The 26,346-nt window shown below is 29.8% G+C and overlaps 1 protein-coding gene across 4 annotated transcripts in view; it reads left to right on the top strand.

Moving 5' to 3' along the window:
- Positions 1 to 26,346, top strand: part of LOC132924557 (tight junction protein ZO-2) — a 40,575-nt gene that overhangs the window by 1,121 nt on the left and 13,108 nt on the right. Inside the window, exons 1-2 of one of the 4 annotated variants that reach the window (XM_060988938.1) lie at positions 3,780 to 4,545; positions 7,482 to 7,599. In XM_060988938.1, the coding sequence (XP_060844921.1) occupies positions 4,295 to 4,545; positions 7,482 to 7,599 (369 nt within the window). In that variant the 5' untranslated portion in view covers positions 3,780 to 4,294. Of the gene's footprint in view, positions 1 to 3,779; positions 4,546 to 7,481; positions 7,600 to 7,841; positions 8,090 to 13,447; positions 14,964 to 26,346 lie in introns of those variants that run through there. The other 3 variants (XM_060988954.1, XM_060988962.1, XM_060988945.1) reach the window with 3 other exon arrangements.

The following is a 26,346-nucleotide window of genomic DNA, read 5'->3' as shown; positions in this document are numbered from 1 at the left end:
ATTAATTGACCTAAATGGACAAAGAATAAAGAATAATATCAATATGAATGATATATTGTTTTATTGTTTTCTCGTTGATAACAATTATTTGTATATCACTATTCATTATGCATGTCAATAACAAGGATGTTATCTTATAGATTTTAATTATAATTGTAGAGATAAATATAAATTTATAATATATTATATCAATTATACTTAAATGGGCATTTATGATTACCTTTATATAAGTATTATTTTTACATGCATTGATTTAATTATAACCTTGTATAATTTATCATTGAAATTATAACTATTTAATAATCTAGGTATTTGTGAAAAATTTTGAAGAATTTAAAAATCAATAGATTAAAATATTTCTTTTTATTCATATTCATAACTTCATAACAAAATTTCAAATTACGTTTTTACCTACAATATACCTATTCTATTCAAACTAAGAAGATATTCAGGTATTGATAGTAATTTGTTCGATAAACATTGTCTGACCAACAAAAATATAAGCTGATTTTTGCACAGTATTACATTCTTAATCTAAATAGAGTATAATTATAGTTCATTAAAGATTTTAGATTATTTTACTAATTAAATAAACTCATTAAATTTTTTATAGTAATAATTTTTTCCTGAAACTCAATAAATTAAACTAAATTATTAATTCATTATGTTCAATGTAGGTAAATACCTATTATACTAAAGTATAATTATAGTTCATCATAGATTTTAGATTATTTTACTAATTAAATAAATCCATTATATTTTTTATGGTTACAATTTTTTCCTGTAGACTTAATAAATTAAATAAAATTACCAATTCATTGTGTTCAATGTAGGTATATACCAATTTATAATTTACTTAATTTTAAACTTGTATAAATTAATTCTTGTATAGTGGAGTGTTTTTCATTGTGATATTAACAAGATACCTACTGTTATTTGATTTAGTCATGATGATGTAGGATGTACATACTGTACATGGTTATGTAATAATTATATAAATAATATGGTCATAGGCGGACATTTAATTTAATTTTTAGGGGGTCTATAATAATACAATGTAAAGTGAAGGGGTGCGAGGTCAATTTACATTGGATTGTTATAGCCCTCTAAAAATTCAACTAAATGTCCGCCTATGAGTATGGTGAGTGTTGAAGCCAGAATCATTTAAAAATTGTTACCATATGTGTATTTGTTTCTCTAGAGTCTATGCCAGAGATTTCTAATATTTTTTTACTCGACAGCAAATTTGGTCCTTTTATGGATTTTTACAACACACATATATAAAAATAAATACACTTTTACATTTTTATTAAAGATGCATTGTAAAATTTATCTGGATAATTACAATAAACGTAAATTACTAATAACCAAAATCCCCAAAATACTGTAAAATTATATTCTGAAATATATCTAACACACAAAATTACAACAAGTACACAACATACCTGGAGAATTACACTACAGTTGGTAATCATTGCTCTAAGCAGTGTGGTATAAATGGTGGATGAGATGGTTATTTTTACTTTATGAAAAATACTATTGATCAATGCTTAAAATGGTTAATCGGTTTAATCTAGAAGAAAGTACAATTTTAAATATTAGGTATTTGTGTTATGTTTTAATGGAATCAAAGGCAAAAGCAAATTTGAACATATTCACACACTACTGCCATTTTTGTTTATCACATTAGTATAACTTCACATGGAACCCATTTACAAGTAATAAATACTATATTTCAGTTATAATAAGCAACTAATAATAGTGTCTATGAATCTATGATTTATAAAAAAACAAGTGTTTCTCAATTTATATATCTTGTTTATTGTCTTACCTTACAAATATTTGTAACCAAATAAAAATTATCAGTATCCAGCGGATATAGTGGTATCACATTGTTTATATACCATTGTAATATATTATAATGAATCTAAGTCAGCTCAAACAAAAATATGAACTATACATAAGAAAAAACCAACAATAAAAACAGAATTATTTTTTTTAATAAATTTCAGTTTGTTCAAATATTTATAAATATAAAATTATGAGTTCTTGTTATGATTTATTTTTTTTCCATAATGACAAAATATTAAAGAGAATGTCAGCACAAAATATCTTGTCTCTATCTTCACATTATATCAAAACTGATTTACCCATTTATCATTTTAAAATCAAATTACTCAGTTAGGTAAATTCAACAATTTAGTAAGGAATGATTAATTTTGTGACATACATTTACTTTTTTCAATATTTAAATTATTAGTATTTATATATTGTTTGTTTTAATGATTTAACCAGTATTGGTAATTTATAAAAACTGTTAAAAAAAATGTTATATGTAAGGTTTTCTCAATGTAAACAGTTTAAAGTTTGGTTATAAAATGAAAGGCCAAAGATAATTTTATATTTACTTATGGTAGTTGTATAGTGGTGTAGCATTTGGTTATAAAATATTATTTGATATCTTAATGCTTCTTACCATAGGAATTTTCCTAACTTATCTAATTATATTTTGTATTACTTTTATTATTAAATTTAACAAAACTATTTTTATTTTAATAAATTGTGTAATTTTGAAGGAAAATCATTTTTTATTCTATTCTACATGTTCAATCATTTGGTAATGAATTTGATTAGGTGTTTGATGTTTGAAACAAGAACTTATATATCATACATTTTTATCTTAACAAATTTGTGAAAGTGATGAAAAAATCAACTTCTATTCATATTATTATACTTATTGTCTGATATCATTTAAAATAAAATTTTCCAATTTTCTACTACCATTCACAAAGGTATAAATACATGGGGGATTAAATAAAATGGATGTGAATGATTTAATGTATAATTTGTAATTTTAATACTCATTTGAGGGTAGCGAAAACATTTTTCAGGGTTTTATGGTACCAAAAAAGCCTCGTAAGAGTTCAGTATTAGTCTTACCTGGTCTCCCCTCTCCTAATTTCAAATACTATTTGCGTCTATCAACATCCACAATTTCTTTATTATAGTATTTTTTTATCGTAAATTAATTAAATTTAAGTATATTTACAACTTTTTTTTCATTTTAATAATGTATCATTGTCATTATTTTAGTATTATAAATTACCAATTAAGATTATAATAAGAATTCTCTAATGTAAATATCTATTTAATAGTTATAATATTAAAATATATTATAATAGATATAATATATTTTTTTGCCTGTTAGATTTTGTAGCATATTATAATTTATGTTGATTTGACAGTTAAGAATTATTACGTTTATATTCTGTTTGTCGCTGAAAGTGATTTAGGTAGTAATCTACATTCCAAACGGTTCAGAATGTTATTTGATATTTGAATTTGATTTCGGTCAAGGGTCGAAGTCAAACAGATTTGTCGCCATCTCGTACAGTACAAATTAAATAAATATATACTACATATTTACTATACACTTTAATCGTATGTCAATGTGTGTTTTTTTACGTCCACAAAAGATCCATTGTTCTTTTCATTTGGTTTGTTCGTGTCCGTTTGGCAACCCGGCCAAAATCCTGGAGACGCTCTCGCTGGAACGACTATTAATAAACGCTATACATTTGACAGTCGCGCGTCTCCGTTCATTCGGTTTACACGCAAAACTGCGGGTCGCAGTGTCGCATAGTTGAGTGCTATATTATTCTATCATATCGTTATAATACGCATCATTTTTATTATTATGTTATTATTTCATATTTGACTCTATAAAACTTATTTTTTAAGATTATTCTTCGGTTTGCGCATAATAGATAAAACACTCTTAAAAAAATTTAAACTACTCCAACGGCGTAAATATTTACTCAGCAGTGTCGCGTTTTAATAATGTATACATGTATTATATCGAGTCGACTGCTTGCATTACTATAACACCAACCATAGTACTACTGCCTACGTCGGTCGTCGGCTTTCATTTGCTATTACTACAACTCCTCGTGCAACAGTACGCGTGGTCCCAAAACCGCGTCGCGATCTATAAATTGTGCCCCCCTCGATTACGTAATATTATTATTGTTTTTGAATTGACGTCGTCATCGTTTCCGCTTGCATATAACATACTTCATATTAATGTAATAATATTAAAACGATCGAAAATTTGTTCACACGCGTGGTGCATTCGGCTCAGATGGTTGGTCAACGGTCAACCAATTAAAGTTCGTCGGCGGAAAGAAATGATCAGAAACCCGTAATGAACTGAGTTGAATAATCAGCATATGATCCAATAACGGTTATAGTCTTAATATTTCATTATCGTATCGATCGCGTTATTACATTCGCTATGTCGTTCGCCTACAATCGCGTCAAGAGGCGATCCGTGTCACCGTCGTTTTCGTGGCAATTTAGTACTGTTGACTGCCGACACGGATCTGTCCCGGTTCGCGGCAGGACGAGGAGACCACAACGGTGTTCCAGTGTCGTGGACACGACAGCCTCTGTTGTTCCCAGGCAATTGTTGGCGGCCCCGGACTGTGCGACGGCATTGTTGATCTATCGTAAAATGTGCGCGTGCCACTTGCTGGATTACCCGAAGTAAGCGTATAATTATATAAGACGAAAGTCCACACCTAGCCCTCTTGCATCAGTCTTGCGCACTATACTATACGTATGTATATACGGTGCAATACAATACTGCAGGGCTGGTCACCGGTGGCGTGTATTTTATACACTCGTATAATACGAAGTGTTATCACCATTGCAGGTGGGGACGTAAGGTTTCTTCGTCGGTGGTGTATAATAATCGTAAACGCCAAAGCTCAGATACAGCCTACGTCGTCTTGTATAATATATGTACATGACATGCAGTCCTAATGGTCATGATCGTTTATTATTCGTTTCTTCTTTTAAATGGATACCTATACGGCTATACGTCTATACCTTATTAATGTTTTATTATTTTTTTTATTTCTATTCCTATTTTATTTCTATATATTATACCTACTTACTGTAGTCGATTCGTTAGAATTTTATGGTCATTTTTTCTCTATAAAAATACTGCAGTTATCAGACGATCTACAGTTTATGAACCTATTTAGATATACCTATAAATTCAAACGATGAGGTAGAAGTTTCATCAACTTTAAGTGTGATTTATTTTATACAAAATATACATTATATATAACGCATATATACAATGAGCTTTTTAAGTATAAACTTGGTCTTCCACTTAATTATTTCAATATATTTTAAGAATAATACATTTTACATGTCTTTATATTCACAGTCAATTTTCGTTTAACCTATCACGTCTTAAAAAATTGAACAATTTACTATACTTCAATAGTTTAAGAAACAAGAAATGAGTACCTACTATATAATATAGATGTATGTGATATTATTCCAAAAGAAAAATTTGTAGACATTTTAACTAGTTGATACCCAGAGCCGTGCTGTAATAATTTGGCGCCGGGAGCAAAATTAAAAATATTCGCTCCCCTCCATTAACTAACCTAACTTTTTGTCGCACTTTAAAATTTGAGCCCTGGGCACAGGCCCTTGCACCCCCCCCACTACGGAACGACTCTGTTGATATCATCTTATTTTTATTTTCGTTGTGTACTCATTACATATTTATTTAGCAAACATTAATGGGCTTTGTTCAGTAAATGAGGTAATCTAGCTGTCATATTTATTTGATGATAACATTTTACGCGATTACGACGTTACCTATATGTAAAACTTAAAATAAATTAAGTAGGGTACAAAATACTAAAATAATGTTATAAATTAAAAGCCGATATAATTATTTGATCAAGGAATCTGTACATAAGCACAATAATAATATGTGATTTAAGAATAAGTAATTTTTTATGATTGTGTACTGTGTAGTAAATTACGACGTCATGTCATATTTTGTTACCAATGTATTAAATACAAGTACAATTTGTTTAAATTGTATTTGTTATTAACACATATACAAAATACTATAAAATCACATTCTCGTATAGCTTTGGAAACATATTATGTGGGTACGTGTTGTTTTACATTTAATATTAGGCATTACTTCTTTCTATTATTTAATATACTCTCATTAAGTCATAATATATATAATTATTGGAGGACCCCCTGTTATCACGTATTCGAGTATAATGTATTATATTATAATATATAATTATTAGACTGTGCGAATATATTTAAACGTATACCTACATAATATTATATTATATATACATTTTTTATTAGCTTTTAACAAGTAGTTATTTTATATAAATTTATAGCTTTATACATGATTTTGTTTTATCACGGTTATTTCCATATTCAGCTTTTTTAAATCAGTGAAACTTTTATCAGTACTCGGTAAAGACTATATATATTATATACGTTTTATTTTTTAAACCAGAAGAGTTATTAATTCAGATAAAAAATATCTATAACGATAACTATCGCTATATAACGATGTATACATAGACATATCGTAATTATATTATACACATTATGCATTTCATTTTAAATGTAAACAAATTTAATTTTCAAAAATTTTTATTTAAATAATTAATTACACAACATTTTCCCACATTATTTTATGTGAGCAACGAATTTAAACAAAAAAAATAATTAACAACCAGTGTATGGTTAAAAGAATGTAGTAAGTAGTATAAAAAAATCACTGGAGATTGAACAGTGAGCCAGTGAACACGTCACTGTGACTAGACTAATAAATTGTATGCATTTTGTAATCCGTAACAGATGCGTACTTATTATGTATAAATATATAATACTAATAAATTCTATAATTTTTATTTATTATTAATATTATTATGTTATATTTAATATTATTTTTTTCCGCTCAAACAAAATATGCGTAAAAAAATAAAAACAATTACATTTGTAACATTCGTAATTTTTATTATTTAGGTATAAACTAGAAATTAAACACAGTAAAACAAATACAAGTATTATAATATCAAAGAATATATTTTATATACTATGTGGTGGCTGTTATATTAATTTGAATGTTTTTAGTTTAATTTTATTTAAACAGAGATAAAACTTAAATCATTTAACACTAAAAAAGCTACCACTGAACAGAAAGACAATACTAGTATTTAATTTAATAAAAAAAAAATGTGTATACATATTTATTTATTTTTACGATTCTACGTTTCCAGTATCTGTAAGTTATAACCAAAAAAGAAATCTCATCAATTTATTCTAAAATGAATGGTCGTCGGGCGTATAAAATAATAAATGTTGAGAAACACTGGTTTAACAGTGAAATAAATAAATATTTAATCAAAAATATATTATGTATAGTATAGTATGTTATTATTAGTATAGGTTTATATTTTAACTACCTTCTTATTTATACAATAATAATTTTTTTTTTTTCTAGCCTCGTTAATTCATAATTTCTTTATAATAAGTATTGCTGTTGTATTATTTCTTAAACGAAATATTTTATTTTTTATCATGATTGAATATAATATAATTTTCTAATATTTTTAATACTTTTATATTATTTTTAATAGGAGTAAAAGTTCAAGCCGGTCGTCGACACCGCCTCCATCGTTCACGGAATGCCAGCAACGGCCCGACGGAGAACACGAGGAAGGGTCAGAAATGTTCGAAGAGCCTGTGGAGGAAATAGTAAGTACTCTGCTAGCCCACATACATGTAAATTACGTTATCGCATGGCTGTTTTGACATTTTGCGTGTATAATGTAACATTAACCTAATTGGATTGATGGCTGTCTGTTATATAGCGAATACGCCTCTCAGTTATGTCATTGTACCCGAGGGAATAAAATGACATGTTATTAGTTAGTGCATATCATTTTCATGGGGCTTCGTGAATTCAGTCTGACCAGACTAGTGCTGCAATTCGCATTAAGTTCTGTATACGTATGAGACATTGTTGAGTATTCCTTGAGTCTTATAATAATAATTGTCGAAATGGTTATTGTCAGTGAATATAGTTAAATACAAATTCGCAATGGGGTTGTTTAAAAAACTCATTTGGCCAAGCACAAGTCAACCTTTTAATTCTGTTCCGCCCCCATCTGTGTGTTCATCTAGTCGAAAACGAAGTAGAAGGGACTCTGTATCATCGTCTAGTAGAAGACATAGGCGCAAAAAGGTCAGTTTTGTTTTATTTGATATACATTGCTGTGTAAATGTGTATCATGTAATGATGTATAATACTAAGCACCTTAATTATTTTTTCTTTTACACTTTTAAAGTTTTAACAAATGTTTTATACGACTGACGTTTATTTATTTTTCGAAAACATTATCATTAACTTTTTAAAACGATTTAATATTTTATGTTTTTTTAATAAAATGTTATGAAATATCTGCTATTGCGTTTAGTATTCTAAGCCAATAGTCGTTTTTTAATATTCTAGAAATGCTAACATGAATTACCCATTTAACAACATAAAAGTTTCCCATTTTCACAATTGGTTAATTCTAAATACGAAAATGTGTATTAACATGTCATTATCTATAAATTAAATACTCAAATCTGTCAAAGTTATTAAAGATAAACAAATTAAGTTTGCCATAGATGCTGCATCAACAATATATGAAATAATTATGTTATATCTTGAGGATTAACACATACAAATAAAATTAGTGATTTAGTTTCAAAACACTTAGAATATAATTAAATTAAAATATTATTTGTATACTAAAATATACTAATATATTAATTTATATTTTATAAATGGTCAACAATAGTTTCAATTTAATAATGAATGTCTCCCAAATCTTAGCAAGCTCTCCTTAAACAATTTTTATGCAATTAAAGCTATACAGAATATCTCGTAGTATTTGCGACATCTCCTGAAATAATTGTGTTATCATAAAAATGTTTTTCTAAAAAGACTTACATGGACAAGGATTATACAAGTATTTTATATTTTAATGTAATGTTTTGGTAAAAAAGTTAAAAAAAAAACAATAATTTTTTATTTAATTATTTTCATTAAGTCTGTATGTTCGTGTATACTTGCTTAATACATTTTTCTTGACTTTCTCCTAATAAGTTAAACTATACTTTTAAAAAATATTGAAGAATTTTGATAATTTGCACCACTTTTATTATTTAACAATACCTGCTGGACCTATGCTATATAATTATTGAATAAACTTGATATTAGACAACTGATTTATTATTAGTTTAAATGAAATTGTAATTCTTTTTTTATTTTTTTTTATTTCTATTCTTCTTTTTATTACCATTTGTTGATAAATTATAGTTATATTGTTATATATATTTTTATTTAATATATTATACATATTTTAATTTTCATTATACTCAACAATTACTGTATTTCATAGAATATTTGTAATTGGAATTTATTCCGTTAATAAAGAATTATTATTATATATAATAAATATTCAATGATCCAGAAACTTGAATAAATATAACGACTTTTATATTGATATTCATTAATCTATTATTAGGATTTAGGATGTATATTGTATACATACATTAAATATTAGTATAGCGGCGTAGTAACTACAAAGTTGTGTATAAAATGTTATGTAAATAGTTCAACGTATATTGTATATTATACAAAATAAACTTTTATATTCGAATTTAAGTCACGCGTGTTATAATATTAGTTTAAATTAAATCAACTTTTATAAAAAAGAGAAACAAAGCTAATTGTTGTACTTAATTTCAATGTAACATTCACGGTGGATCTTAGATTTTTAAAGTTAATGCCTAAAATTAGAGTGGTATTATGTATTAACTATTAAGGTAATAATTATAAAAAATACTTCATTTTTTTTATTGTTTCTTTTATACAACAAAAGTAAAAAAGGGTGGGCAAGTGGGTATCGCTCTGCTGTATAGTAGAGATGGAGAGTAGATCACTATAATGAATGTGTTAAATTTGAATACAATGACGGGTATCATTGTATACGAAAAACGCTTCTGAACGAAGATGATTTGTCAGTCTAGGATAATTTTTAGGATATATTATATTATTAGTTAGATTTAAATTGTAATTATCGTTATTTTAAAAATTTAATTTCATACGCTCATAACATTTTTTCTACATTGACGCTAGAATTTTTTTACAGTTATTTGAAGAAAAAGTTATAGCGAACCTTGTGTTGGGTTTTTTAACCTTAGGTATAACGTATAAATCATTAAAATTTCACGAATTTTTAACTTCAAAAATCCTTGCAAATTTTCGCGATTTTGATATGTTTCGTAAACCTTTGAACTTTAAATGCTTATAAACAAAAATTGTGATTTTTTTTTACTGCGATATGTACAACTTATAATAAACCTTGTATTACATTTTAAAGATTTTTTGAAAGCCAAATTTTTTTATCAGCATTTCATGAAAAAATTTCAATAACCTATAAATAATTTAAAAAAGTTCTAAATATTTTGAAAATTTAATCGTAAATAGATAACACTAAAATAACCATTTTGTGAAAATTTCAAACATTTACAATGATTTGTTTTTAAGTTACAGTAAAATCAAAAAATCGATTTTGTGGAAAAGTGGTTATGCGTAAAAATTCTCGTTTTTCCTGACGCTTTTAAAAACTACTGGAAATTTACTTTTGACTCCCCCTCCCCCCCCCCCAAATACCAACTAGATGAATTTTCCTTTTCAAAGAAGGGCTAAAGACAAAAATCATAGCAATATTTCTACTCCAAACCGTGATGACAGACAAAAAAAAAATAAAAAAATACATTGTAAAATCAATACATTCTTCACTCCGTTCAGAATCTAAAACACTTACACCCGCCCGATTGTTTTATGTGTACGCAATACTATGTACACTAATGCGATGTATATCGCATGTTTCCAGGCGTTTATTTTAGTTGTATAAAAATAATTTATGATGAATACATAATATATACTATTTATCTCAGTGGCGTGCAAAGTAGGGCCATGGCCCCCATTTGAAAATGCCTAGCCCTACCACTGGCTTAACCTTAGACATAATAATATACTCATTTTTAATATTTTTGAGGCCTTACCTTATAATTGCTGGCTTCCCATTGGCCTTACCAAAAAAAATCTTGGCGCTGCCACTGATTTATCTCACTACTTATTTACGACAAAGAATCAAAAATAATATTATATTATATTATTACCAATCACAGTATAGTATTCCTATAATAACATATTGCATGAATAGAATCAGGAATAATTCTGAACCAAAAATATTGGTCATATCAAATTATTCACCTTCACAACCCACACACACACGCTTGATACTAGTGTCACTAAAAAAAAAAAATTGTAGTGGATACTTATTTATTAAACTTACAAATAATTTTGGAATAATTATAATGTATTAACTTTCTAATAATACGTGGGTTAATTTATCTAGTTAATGATTATAGATTTGAAAATGTTTAAAATAAATGTATTGATTGTTCCATAATGTTAGACAATAGACTTGGTTGTTGTTAATATTTTTTCAGAAATTCATTAAAACAATATAAACAATGTAATATGTTCTGTTATCACTTATAAATCATAAATTTTTAATTTGTCGTTCAAACTATCGTTAAAAATTTAAATATATAGAATCATCAGACCAACAGTTTAACGTTGAAGTTGTTATTTTTATTTTGTATATGTAAAAAGTGGCGAGTAACCGGTTTATATATACTGCTATAAAAGTGGTTTAAAATGTATAATCCATTGCCAATGCTGCTAGCACTTACTTGCAATGTTTTTGTTGGTATTTAAAATAGAATTTACGTAATTTTTATTTTTATTCTGCTTAAAAAATAAATAAATTATTCTGCACAATGCACATTTATATTTCCGATAATAAATAACTCTAGTAATTTATGTTTAAGTCTTTTATACTTTAATTCAACTTGTAGGTATAATAATTATAATAAAATTAATACATGATAACTGTGACGACTTGTTCGTGTAATGAATAGGTGAAAAAAATAATGCATGTCTTAAATAGGAATATAAATTGCAAAATAACATAATACTTTTGCAATTTTTTTCGTCATAAACGTTTACGAATCCCGGTTCCCGGTGTACACTATAGTTACCACTCTGGTATCGTAACGACTTCGTATAATATGATCCAGCGTGTACGTTTCTTTTATCCAACACCCGTAAATAATGGCATAATCAAGTTGATTTTTCCAGTCGAAGAACTTCGTGTCTATAACGGGTGAAATCAATACTCATATCATGCAATATATACATTACAAACAAAAAAATTATAATGTTACATCGAATAATGTTGGCGGTCCGATATATATAATATAAGCCTGAGGGTGGTAATTTGTTTATAGGTTTTTATACGTAGTACCTTACTCGTAGTATATACCCGTAAACAACCTACATTCATGAATTTCGTATTACATGACTGCTCGTATTTGCAGTAGCCAAGTTAGATTTATACCATTCCAAAATGGACTTCAAAACCCGTTAAAATATTTAGTAAAATTCAACGCCAGGTATAATTTACAACCATGATCACCTGGGGTCCACGTGTGACTCTTTTACCTGTAAAAAAATGATTTACCAACATCGTAACCTTACAATGAGGGGTGTAAAACCAATGTCGTTCATCTGTCATGTGAATCAATATACATACATAAGTATATTTTAATATATAATCGAATTCATTAGAACTTAGAAGTCATCTGTATAGTTAAAAATGTACGTTACGACATGTCATTTGTAGCTTTACACTGATCCGGACTAAGACGTCTTACATACGCGTCTCGTTGCTGACTATTATGGCAGGGTATGTAATTTTCCTTGGTATAAATTGTGTCTGAATGCGCATTCGAAGAGTAATAGATACATATTATTACTTATATAAACCCTGTGGTCAGTTACATAATAACTGTTTCCAATCAAAACCGAAAACCCAGCATCTCTCGTGAGTTAGTCTTTTGTTTCTTATTCTTATATCATACACTCTTGATTAGATAAAACCAATTGTCCGATTAGTTTAATATTTAGATTTTAGATATATTTTAATATAAAACTAAGTGGATAGTTCTGCTTACACACACTATTACTATTATCCCTATATTATATAGGTTGTAATCTCTTATCATTTTTCTAACCTAATCACTGTGGTCCGTGAACGTGTATATACATTTTTTAGGTATATATCATAATACTCATCGAGGAACAAACGACTAGTTCGTTGTATTTTTTTTTGTCTGTATGGTTTTCCGAAAGTTTTTCGTTTATGGCTATGGGGAGGGGGGACGAACGAAGATGTTACGATGAGTATACTACCGCTATTCGGAAGAAAAATTATAAAAAAGAAGAACAATAACAACGATAGCCAGAGGACCGGAGTCTGTGTAATAATATTGTATAGAAAACTGACGTAATACCCCGTCGATGGGTCGAGGCGGACGGGTGCTCACATTATTATTGTTATTATTTCGTGATCGTCGTTAATGTCTGTTCGGGCCGAGCGCTTAATGGACCGTCGTCATTCGTCGTAGTAGTAGGCAAGCAAGTGCACCGTGCAGGTACCTATAATAATATAACATCGTCGCCGTGCACGCGTCGTCATCGCGGTCGGGAAGTGGTGCCGCGGCACCGCATTCCTCGCTCCCCGGACAGCGTGGGGCGGAGCGAGCTACAGCGAAAGACCTTGAATGTTCACGCAGACAACCTTCACGGCGGAACCGGACCCTGTGGTACGCGCGTTGTCCGGCGAGAGCGCGCGCGCACCCGTCAAACCCAGTAGTGGGGGGTATCGGCGGCACGCAGTCACTGACTCCGGCCGCATCCCCCGCCCAACGGTCGGTACACGTCTCCCCCGTCGCGCCGCCGTCTTCCTTCCCCGTTGGAAATCTGACGATACGCACGTATACTTACCTGCCCGCTTTTTTTTTCATCACTACCGCAATACTTCAAAATAATATGTATAAAAATGTATTTTTTCCCAGAAAATTATCCATTGAAATTTCCAATTTCAGAACCATTTGGTCCGCTTCCGAAAATTTTAAAATAATAATCCAATTTGCACGTTTTTGACCGAAATGTTGGAGGTTTTCCCCGAAACACCACACTAGCTCACAAACGCACACACCATAAGCAAAACTCGAACTTCCATTGCAGTGTGCATATTTTGTTTCTTACTCGAATATTATAATATTTCGTACATAATAATTCATTGTAATGTAGCCGAAAGCGGATTTCGTACAATACGGTAATACAATTTAATTTATAATATCATTATTCATTATTGTGTGGTACGCGTTTACTAACGTGCGTGATACCGTCTTACGCACGCGCAGTACTGTCCGTACTTAAACGCAGTCACCGCCGTCTTAGCCTCCTCGTAAGTCGTAACCACTGTCGTGTGTGTGTGTGTTCCCGCCGTGAACGTGTGCGTGTGTGCGCGTACCTGTTGCTGTGCGCGCCGCATTCCGTAACCGTTCAGCCACCGGATCGGACGTCGGCTGTCGCCGTCACTACCATCGTGTGTTTAGGAAATTTAAAAAAAACCGACGAGTACGCCGCCGGCGTGTTTTTGCGTTTACGTTTCGTTGCTATCGTTTGTTCTTTTTTTTATATCTGATCACATCTCTGTCTCCTTCGGCGTATACACCTCTATCTGTACGACGAGTGCGTCCGTCTAGTCGTTTGGTCGTGCGCGACCGTAACCGTCGTTTTCATACCTGTATCATATTTTTAAACATAAAACCGTTTCGTTTTTGTATCCAAAATTGAGCGTTTGTGCGCGTCCGGTGTATTCCTCGACCCCCGAGGATGCTATAACGGGTCGGAGACGTCTTGTAGCGTGGATATGGACCACAGGGAATACGGAGAACGCGTATCGCCGCCGTTGCCGTTGCCTCAGCAGCAGCAGCAGCAACAACAACAACAACAACAACAACAACAACAACAACAACATCAACAACAGCAACACCAGCAGCAGCAGCATCAACACCAACAACACCAACAACAGCAACAGCATCAACAACAACCGCTTCCGCCCCCCGCCAACCACACTGATCAGGTATATACCTCGCCCAGAGTTGTCTTCGCCGTAATAATTGTCGTCTCCCTTACACGTGTTTCCGAGAAGTACAGTTATGTACATATATGTACCTATATGTGCAATGGCTGGGATGCTTGAGTCCGGGCTAGTCTGTTTTAAAAAGTATGTGCAGTGTCTTGAAGCTTATAAGTCTATACGTACACACATTTTTGTTCGATGTTGTATTTTGACTGTGTGGTGTAATCATAATGATAATGAATTCAGCTCCTAAATTATAGAATATATATTTAATAATTGATTATAGCACAAAATTTCTGTGGTTCATAAAAGTGAACTTGATCCTATATTATAAAACATCTTTTTAACTATTGTTGGATTTTATCGAAGCTTTCTTCTAAATATCTTTATAAACTGTTATGATAGTTATTTGGATCGCTTACGTTATATTTATTTACCAATATTTCGTATTGAATAATCAATATTAATTTTATAATTTATCATACCGTTTTTTTTATGTATGTCATCATAGGTTTTGAATTTTTGTATCTAAATTTATTAGTATTATTATCTAACTTCTTAAATTTTTTCGTTAATCAATAATAATAATAAATTTATGTTTACGTATTAAGGTTTTACTTGTTACAATGAAATAATGATTGCATCGTCTCATAATATAACTGCTGTAAATTATTGTTACGTGCCATATTTTAATAGATATAATTGAGCGTAGGAGAACGGGATGACATACGTAACTGTGATTTACGTACATTTCCGAATTTACATTTCTTTCGTAATAGAACCCAAATGCCGAATGAAGTAATGTTGGCGATAATATACTACTCATATTTATTATAATATTATATGTACAGATGCTTTTGGATGTTATGTACGATATACGACCTAATAGTTAAGGTGATATCTTAAATCCGACCGAATCCTAGTAACACCCCATCCGAGCACATTGTAATAATAATATATACGTTTGGATAACACGTATATTATACACCTGGTGTTAGCCGTCGATAGGCCCGAGGCCCGAGGGTAGTAAATTAATTACACCCCGTCAAAAAAATACATACGAACAGGTTTATACTATACATAAAGAAGACTTCATCGTATATCATTGTGTGTTGTTATATTATTCTTCATTCACCGTGGGGCACTTGAATCTGTGTGTATTAATGCTCTCGGACGAATTATACCTTTATGTGTATGTATATATTGATCCTATCGTTTGGGGTCGCGTTATAACTTACCTATAATAAATGTTTTAAGGGTGAACGCGCGTGATTTATATAATCGATCGTTTTCGAGGATAATATACGCGATATTTCACGCGTGGTAAGGACAAATTTCTTGGAATTCATCCTAATCGTATGCGTAATACACTCAGTATGCCTGTGTTGGTCGACGAATACACGATACCTAACCAATAGGTACACGATTTCTTTGGCACCAAATCAACGTCACGAATATTGTATATAATATATCTAATATGTAATAATATAATGACGTTTACTCGCAATATACTTAACCATATGGGTAAATACTTACGATGTATAATCGAAATAGACGATATCGTCACTGTCAGTGTAAACTGTAAATATTTATACGCACAGCAGCGTACTTTTGAAAATCGTCAACATTGAAATATTATCCATTTTTGTAAAATAAGTACATAGATATGCGTTCAGGCACATAATGGCCTTCTAGTGTGCCCTCCTCGAAATTACTTGGAACAATATACTTGTGCAGTTGTGCTATATAGTAAACAATCCGAGTATTTCATGAGCCTAAATTAATTTACGCCTGTGGCAGACAGCTTTGTTCCCTATAGACTCTGGAGTATAATCCATATTATATTGTATAGTTTCCATGATTCGATTACGAATAGTTTTTAACTACCTATGTAAATTGCTATATTAGATAATTTGTGCATTGTTATTGTTGATTAAAATAAAATAATGAACAGTGATAAATAATTTATTCAATTATATAATATGTAACCGCGATGACAAATTATTGCGATTTGCAGATTAAAATCGAACAAATTTACCACGTGATGCTTTCCAAATCACATATACATACCTACCTGCTATTCAGTACAAATTTATGCGTTATGTTTGTTAATTTTGTCGGTTAAGTAAAATACGTTTTCGTTGCTTCTGAATATAAATAAAACGAAGAAAATGTTCCATATAGATACAGATAGGTCGATCGGTTGGTTGTTGAGATTGTTGTTCTCTGACAAAAAAAGATTTGGTCTGTTTTTTTTTTTTTTTTTTTACCTGCGCCCAAGACCGCCTCGCCTTTTCGTCAATGTTATATTGTAATAATAGTGTGCTTGCCTTCGCCGTTATCGTGATTAGTGGTCCGTATAACAACAATAACGTATACATCTATAGTAACAATTTAAACACAGTCGTTAGTCCTCTATGTGTGATCATTCAGATCTCACAGTTTTTTCCTCATCCATAATCGGTGATATATTATATTCGCTATTTGTGATTTAGGATATTATATTATGTATTATATTGTTATTTTAAACAGTATTATACTATTATAAATATATTAAACCACTTGGCGATAGCCGTTAATCGTTATGTTTAGAATCTACTATATGTATAACTATTTACGAATAGTATCGTAGACATGTCACAAAATATGTCGTCCATACATAATTATGTATATATAAAATGTACAATAGGTATTCGACATTGTGGTCGTCCGGTGTTCAGTGAAAGAAGCGACTAGTCGTCGAGTGACGACGGGGGATAATAGACCAGTTTTGTTTTTACGTGTGCACAACCTGTTGCAGAGCATGCGAACTATCCAATTCCACGCCGCATTGGTCGACGAAGCAAGTTATAATATACAGGATACATACATTGCTATTTTTTAACCGATTTTTAAACAATGTTAATACTTTATACTTTGTAGTTTTATACCAGTTACGTTTCCCCGCAAACAAACGGTATTTGTTCTTGACTGTCGTTCTTTGGATTCACATTTCTATTTTTCTCTTTTTTTTTTAATTTACAACGAGTAGTTCTAATATATTTTTTTTAATTAATGTGATAATATTGTGATTCTCTTCTTCCATTGTCTTTTTGTTGGAAAATTCGAAATGGCTATGCAATTTTATACTCGGTGGTGATTCATTAATATCGATCGTTACTCTGATGAGTTTCGGTTTTAGTCGTTGTCGAGCCGTTTGATTATATAATATTTGCATTTACATTGTGTATAGAAAAGATCCTACACGCGAAGAATTGTTTGTAATAATTATATTTGAAGATGCCATGTATCAATAAGTTATTAATAAGTCCATATTCAATTGAAATAAATGTATAGAAAGCATACAATGTGAATTGTGCATACATATGTTTAAAATTCAAAATATGCTTACTGCTGCGTCTTGTGTGTATATTGGTATTTAACGGTTTAAATTAAAATATTTTGAAAAAGATTACTTAAAAATCATGTAGTAGGTGTAATGTTTTAAAACATTTTACCATCGGTGTTACCAACTGTTTCTTTTATATTCTGAGCGAATCAAGCTATTGGTTTTATTATATTTAAATATACATTTTTTACAGTAAAATAACTTAAAAAGCTTCCTACCGAATCTTTGTGTAGATTAGTGAACATGAGTAGAAATTCTTAGTGTTATTGAGAATATCTTTAAAATCAGAAAAAACCTTTATGTATAAGTTTATTTAAATGCATTTATGCACAAAATCTTGTTAATTTTTATTCAACTAATCATCACCCCTACTCAAAACCCATCTTCGAATAGAATGGTTTATAACTTATTTGATAGTTTATGTATACATATAAAATTATTGTTTAATTTCAGTTACATACAGCAGTATTTATAACCAATAAACTGACCCTATAAAGTCTTGTTTTTAGATAACAACGAACATGTTTTGTCTTTTAGAGAGTGCTGTAGTTAGTAAACATCTATAATACGATGTCTATTAGTTTTCTAAAGTACTGACTTACATACGATATTAAATAATGCTTAAATTATTTACGTCCCATTTAACATTTATATTGTATTTTAACGTGACGCAATGTCCAGTGGCTGTTATTATGAGCCTAAAAGTGTATAAAAAAACGTGTCTTATAGTCGATCTTATCTCGTTTATATATTTTTTTCATTACCGAAGTAATTCATGAAACAAACGGTCAAATTTGTTTTTGTGTTTCATTTATCTAAAACACGTGTGGACGTGTGGTGATTTTTTCCAAAGATTGTGAGTACGCGCCGTGACAAATATAATATCGTGTACCGTCATCATACGATCACGATTATACCTTCCGCTTTTTAAGTAGGTTAAACGTATTGCGGACACGATGGTATATTATTAATATGTATACCATCTATACCGTAATGGGACAACAATATAATATGTAATGTATATTTTTACACGAGATTTACTAGTCTTATTTGGTTACTAGGTCGAACGGAAGGAATGTATTATAATAGTCATTAGTTGTTTTGTATTTTTTGGTACGTTCTTATAATAATCACGAATGACTTAAGCAAAAAGTAAACTCGGCGAGTTGTCACAGGTCTAACAGTAATTTTTTCATCAATTTAATGAGACTCATAGTTTATATATATTTATACTCACAATATACCTATGTGGCAATGTAGTAGTACACACAGCACTAATACTATGATTTTTTTTTTAAATAAAATATCTTTTTTTTTACGGTGGTTGCTTTGAAACTATGACCCATAATTTCCGATTGAAATTATTATTATGTGCGTTAATTAAATATTATGTTATTCAAAACGGTCCTGATTAAAATAATTGTAATATTATTATATATAAAAATATAGTAATCACATATTTTTTTTCATATTGGTCCCATATTTTTATAATGGAAATTTGTTTAGTGACGTTAGTATGTAGTATTTACTGAGAAAATAAGTCCACACTAATTGTGAATTCACCAATTAATACATGAATAAACTGTACTATAATAAATAAATACTTGGGACTTGAAATTTCGTACTTTAACGTTTATCCATCGTCGGTTAGTAAATAAATACTAACACATATAAGCAACCATATTGAATAAGTATTCAATAGCTCATAATATCGTTTAGCTCTACTGCAAAGAAATACAGAATAATATGATTATTTATTATTTTTAAAATATAGAGATGTTAATATAATAGTATTAATTTTTATAAGTTTACTATGTAAATATATACCAATGATTATATTAAATATACTATAATATGTAAGTCTGCACGCAGGATTTTTTCATGGAGGTGGTTATTAAAAAAAAAAAAAGTATTATATTTTATTAAAGTGATTATTTATTATAGTTTTTAAATCATAAATTAAACTTCAGGAGTCTTGCAGAAGTAAACTTCTTTTTAATTCGATAAAACCAATAGCTGAGGCAATGAGGAGAGGTTTGAACCATTTGGATTTTAAATCGTTTGAATCCATAGTATCTGGAAATTATTACAAATTAAAATGTAATCCCCATATAACTTCCAAATCCATATGATTCTATAGTATACAAAGTTTAAAAAAGTTATCTTATTAACAATTTATATGAAAAATGATGATTCTTATAAAAAAAGTTAGTATTATCACAAAATGGTATAACAAAAAGTAAGAATTTGAATAAATTCATTATTAAAAGAAAAAAATGACAAGTATGCTTGGTGAATTACTTTGTATAGAACCTCGTTCATTATTAGTTATATTAAAATATTAAATATCCTATTACTATAATGTTACGTTACCGCACTTGACCACCGCAGAACTTTTGACGTGCAATTCCTTTATATTTTATATTTATTTTTGATCTAAAAAAATATTTTTATCATTAAAACACGTATCCGACGTACTTTCATGTTGAAGCCTTTATATAAATGATATGTTTATATCCGTCACTACACGATCCATTCGTCCTCAACCTCGTACCCTTTCGTTAAAAAACTCATACTCTCATAGGTGCCTCGTGTCTAAATGCATCAAGGTACCTATATAACATGCTGCACAAATAATTTATACCATATATATATATCTAATAATATTATTATATTGCCACTAGCTAATTTCAGCAAGCAATGTCGCTTTCATTTTGTCCTCGGGGCGCTTCGGTGACCCTGTTTTTCGTATTATAATATTATGTTGACTACACCCTATTATATGTATTGTAGTGCATATAATATTTATATATGTGCAATATAGATCGATACAATATTGTTTAACTGTGACTTTTACATAATAGATTGGAATTTTTACATACTTATTCGTTATATAGGTTTAATATGTATTTGACATAAAAAAAAATCAGTTTTTAATTCTGTATTTCTTGATTGCTTTCCCCATTTCACTACTGATATCAATTGATGATATTTTTACAGTTATCATGTGTCATTTGAATCTGCATTTTTAAAAACTTGGTGGGAATTCTGTACACACAATTCTCAATGTAATCCCCTCTGATTTTTAAATGTGAAGGCGTCAACGATTGCTGACCCCTGCAATTGCATGTATTATGTATAATGTACATAACATAACTTTATATACACATAGTATTATTCGCGATGCACGTATTATTATTATTTATGCCAAGTAATATAATTTACAAGTAAGCGTTCGCCGAAAAAATGGTAAGTGTTATAAGGAGGGGGGTGGTATTTTGCATTAACTCTATCAATTTTTACGATTAGGCAGGAAAATAAATTGTTGTGTATGTGCACAAAAAAAACCACATTCTTTGTGGTTATCTCATCTCGAGTGCTCGCGCGAGCTCCGCAGTATATATATTATAATACTACTATATAATATATATTCTATATATGTACAAATACAGTAGGACTCCCTGTTTTGCCGGTCGGAAACCAGTTCCCAAGGACGCACACGCTTACTACTTTCATTTAATTATTAAAAACGTACGTATCACACACACGTATACTTCATATATATATATACAATATATTATATATAGATATAAATTATACAGAGTTGTATATAGTATACAATACACGTGTAGAAAGCACCGGCTGCAGTAGTATTTAGCCACATATATAATATAGGTGTTGGTCAGTTTGTCACTGATTTACCACTTGCACCGCCACTGAAGCAGTATGATTGATTTATATATATATATATATATATATATATTGTATATTGTATTCTTCTGATGAAACACACATAGCGCTCCCCAGAGAACGATGACGAGACGGTGATTATGATGGTTATTACGATGAACTCGATGAAGCATTAAAACCCGACAGCTCAAATCAATACACACGTGTATATATTTTCATAATTAAAATGACTGATTAGTATATAATATAATTTATATATATTTATAGTAGCCCACTCTCTCCGGCTTTCTCTTGAAATCTAAACCTGTTGGTCTATACAATATATATATATAATATACCTACTTTTCATATTTCCCGGCTATTGGATTCATCAGTTTTCATAAAAAAAAATATATCCCCACGACCGTATACAATTTTATTATTGTTATTTTTAAGGATTGAGGCTATAATATGACGCATACTATTATAGTATTATATAATGAGTATATTCGGTACATCAGTTCGACTACAATTTTACACAATACAGTTATTGTTTTCGCCCCGTCAACAATAAACGCATTTAATCATAATCTTATTATTTACTTAAATAATAATACATACGCGACACACACATGGTATATAATGCTATGCTTAAACAAAATTATTTCAAGACTGCGCCTATATCATTATATTATTATTATATTTTATAATTATAATAATATCGAGTACACTATTAAAATGTTCTTTAACTGAAACGACCATAACCAAGTCATGTGTATTATACGCTTAAAAACAAAAACCTCATGTACGTATAAACACACGATGTTTACAAAGAACAATGATCAAGTTCATATTTTCATTCATAATATAATAATAATATGGGTACATTAAAGCTCTACTACTTTTTGAACAAATCATATTTCTCTCACTGAAAATAATTGTTGAATTTTTTATAATAAAATTTGATTATTAAAATGTAATTACAAAAAAATATAATAAGTATATATATTATATATGTTAAATATTTCTTATACTAATACTAGTGTAATTTAATTATTGACTTTTAACTCAAAGTGTAAATTTTAGTTTAAAATATTTTCTATGTACAAAGATAACTTCTGGGCCTTCACACGAATATTCTCAGTGAGTCCCAGTAATCAATTTGATTTCAAATAAAAAAAAATTAAAACAATTCAAAGGTTTAATGGTACTAAAGTACAACGCTCATAAATTATACGTAGACAAAACCTAACCTAAAATGGTAAAAAATGTCTCTCGTTGTTACTATGTATTTTCGCCAGAGGGAAATAAATCGTTCCTAAAGTAGTGAAGACGATTTATTGTAAAACAATCACGACTCCACAATGAACATAATAGTATTTATTAAGTTTTCAACATCATAATATTATTATTTATCCTCCCGTAACCCATAAATCATAGTTATTTGTTTAAACACGTATTCTGTGTTAAATGTATTCAATAATAATAATAATAATACCTTCTCACAGCACAAAGATATTGGTAGTCAATTATTCAAACAATGAGCCCGAATAACGTTGGTCCATCACCCGTTGTCATGAATTCGATACTCTCCCTCCTCTGTATACTGAAACTAGTCTCCTAGCACAACAATACCCGTCGAAATGTTAACTATGTGGTACATTATAATGATACTAACGTGACGTATATGTCGTAATAATAATAATAATAATAATGTACAGTATTTATTATAAAGTAATATACATATGTATTACACACGACGCCGTGTACTTACACAATTTTATGTATTATTTGTTTTTTTTTTCGTATTTGTTCTCGTTTAAATAATAATAATTTAAAATTCTATACGTATTTTACGAAAAATATATGATCCGCAGCCGCTGTCATCTTAATATGCTAATGACCGCAAGGATATCGTAATATGTCTATATAGTATGTATCATAATGTATTGGTATATACTTTATATTATTATTATATATTATTTGTCATATACTCATATGTATAGGTGCTGTCGTCCCGCGTCCGCACGAAACGGCAGTTTACGGTATTTTTTCATTACAATATACATATTATATTATATATCGTATCATTATTTATATTGGATGTTTAACAGTGTATAACCTTACCGCACACTGTAAGACGGCGACAACTGCAATGGCGGTTGGTAGAACAGTTAAAAATTCTGAAAATTTATTTTTTATCTTTCGAATACTGTTCGTCGGCTCACGTTTTTGTTTAGACTCGTCCGACTACATAATAATAATATGTATAATGGGTTCATCGGATTCGTTCTTACGCGTAACTTACTACATTGTATATTATATAGAATTATACAATACATTTTATAAATTATTTTTATTATATTATAAAATCTATGTTTTACAAATACATAGAACCGTCGATTTTGTTAAGTACGATTTTTTTTCTTCTCACCGTGGGGTGTAAAATAATATAATATAATATAATTATTATATAGTATGCGTTCGATTATAATATTTATCACATTGCAGCAGTCACGGTCAGCCGTGGTAACGCTTGTCGTAAGGATATATTAATACGTATACACTATACATACTAAACACTAGTGTATTCCCTTACCCCTCGTGGGAATTATCGAAATCAATTCGTGGCCGTTGGTCCGATAGGTATTAGATATATACAAATAGATTTCATTGTGAATATGTGTAATATGTATACAATATACATGTTTATATTATAATAGTGCCATATATCTCAGTGGCCGTGAAACACAACTCATAACAATATTCATCTCTATAATGAATATTACATAAATTATAAACACCTACGATCGAAGTTTGTCGATAGGTATATGAGACGACTACTGTACAACTTGTAATATTAATATTATTGTATGATGTATTTGATATAGATGAAAAGTGGGTGGGCCTGGCAAAGTGAATGGATATCAATCGAATAGGATAGTTTTAATGTAAAGTACAATATAATATATCTATAAAAATGCTCATACAAAAAAATTACCGCTTATTTTCAATTAGTCGAATTAGTAATAAAAAAATGTTTATAATACAATATACGATTACAAAAAACAGTTTGCTGCACCGTTTATTTCTTGTTTTTAGTATATATCTTAATTTATTACTATATTATCGTATGTCGCATTAGTCATAACTCATAAGTCATAAGTTATGATTAAGGCATAGCAAAATATGCTTTCAGTATAAAAATATTTGGTACTTTCCTGTTGGGAGTAACCAAATTGGTTCCCGTTTGAAAAAGGTATTTTATTAAGTTGAGCCGAATTGGTTCCCGTTTGCGTACAGGTAATTTTTAATTTACTACAAATTGTTGCGAATCGTTCCATTCAAAGCTGAATAAAGAATTTACAAGTGCCCATCCTAATATATTTTATTTTATGGAAACTTTAAATAGCATTCAAACATTAAATTACATAAAATTTCGAAGTAATAATACTAGAAAACTAACTAGCAAACAACAACAAAAACAACAAGTACTTGGAAAATTGTATGACTGATTATATTAATAAGACTATAGTTGACTTCCAAATCAACGATTTAAAATTGTATATATTCTATCTTTTTTTTTATAACACACATTAACGCACATTTTTAACCAAGCCTACTTTTAAGTTGACAGTCCTAAGCTTGTAAAATTGAGAAGGAAAATGTGCGTAATTAAACGGGAACCAATTCGGCTTAACTTAATAAAATACCTTTTTCAAACGGGAACCAATTCGGGATGTGGGGTTGGAGCTCGGGAACCAATTCGGTACCAGCCTTCCTGTTATATGAGACAAAGGTTACTTTCGCGACTGCCACCCAAGACACCACAATTAGCTGACCGAGACAACACTTGGACAACACATGCGGGTGATCCATAATTCCCACAAAAATAGTAGATTTTAACTTCAAGTGTTATCACGAGTTAGCAATCTAGTTTATCGTCTATATCTGTGTAATTTGTGTTATTACTCATACTTGTAAATAAAAATAAGTATCTACCTATAATCTCTGTACAGCGAAAGAACATGTCGGGAATTGATTCTTCTGTACATCCCCGCATGATAATGGAACTGATTTTGACAGTAGAGTGTCGTTAAGAGATGCGTGGAATTGGCGCGTTCTCGACAGAGTATAGTTTTTCAGTTTTGTCCTTAAATTTTTGGTCTTCCATATTTTGTTTGCTCCATTCTCAAGTTTTGAAAAAATAGTATTCCTGTTTATAAACAGGATATAATGAATAACTTTCATTCAGGCTATTTTCTGTATGAATTTTTGATTTAGCTGTACAATGGTTTCTCTAAAAAAAAGTCGTTGTCAGATTAT

Source organism: Rhopalosiphum padi, chromosome 1 (assembly GCF_020882245.1).
Source record: "Rhopalosiphum padi isolate XX-2018 chromosome 1, ASM2088224v1, whole genome shotgun sequence".
In the NCBI taxonomy this organism is placed as follows: Eukaryota; Metazoa; Arthropoda; class Insecta; order Hemiptera; family Aphididae; genus Rhopalosiphum; species Rhopalosiphum padi.
This window is presented reverse-complemented; position numbering and strand designations above follow the sequence as displayed.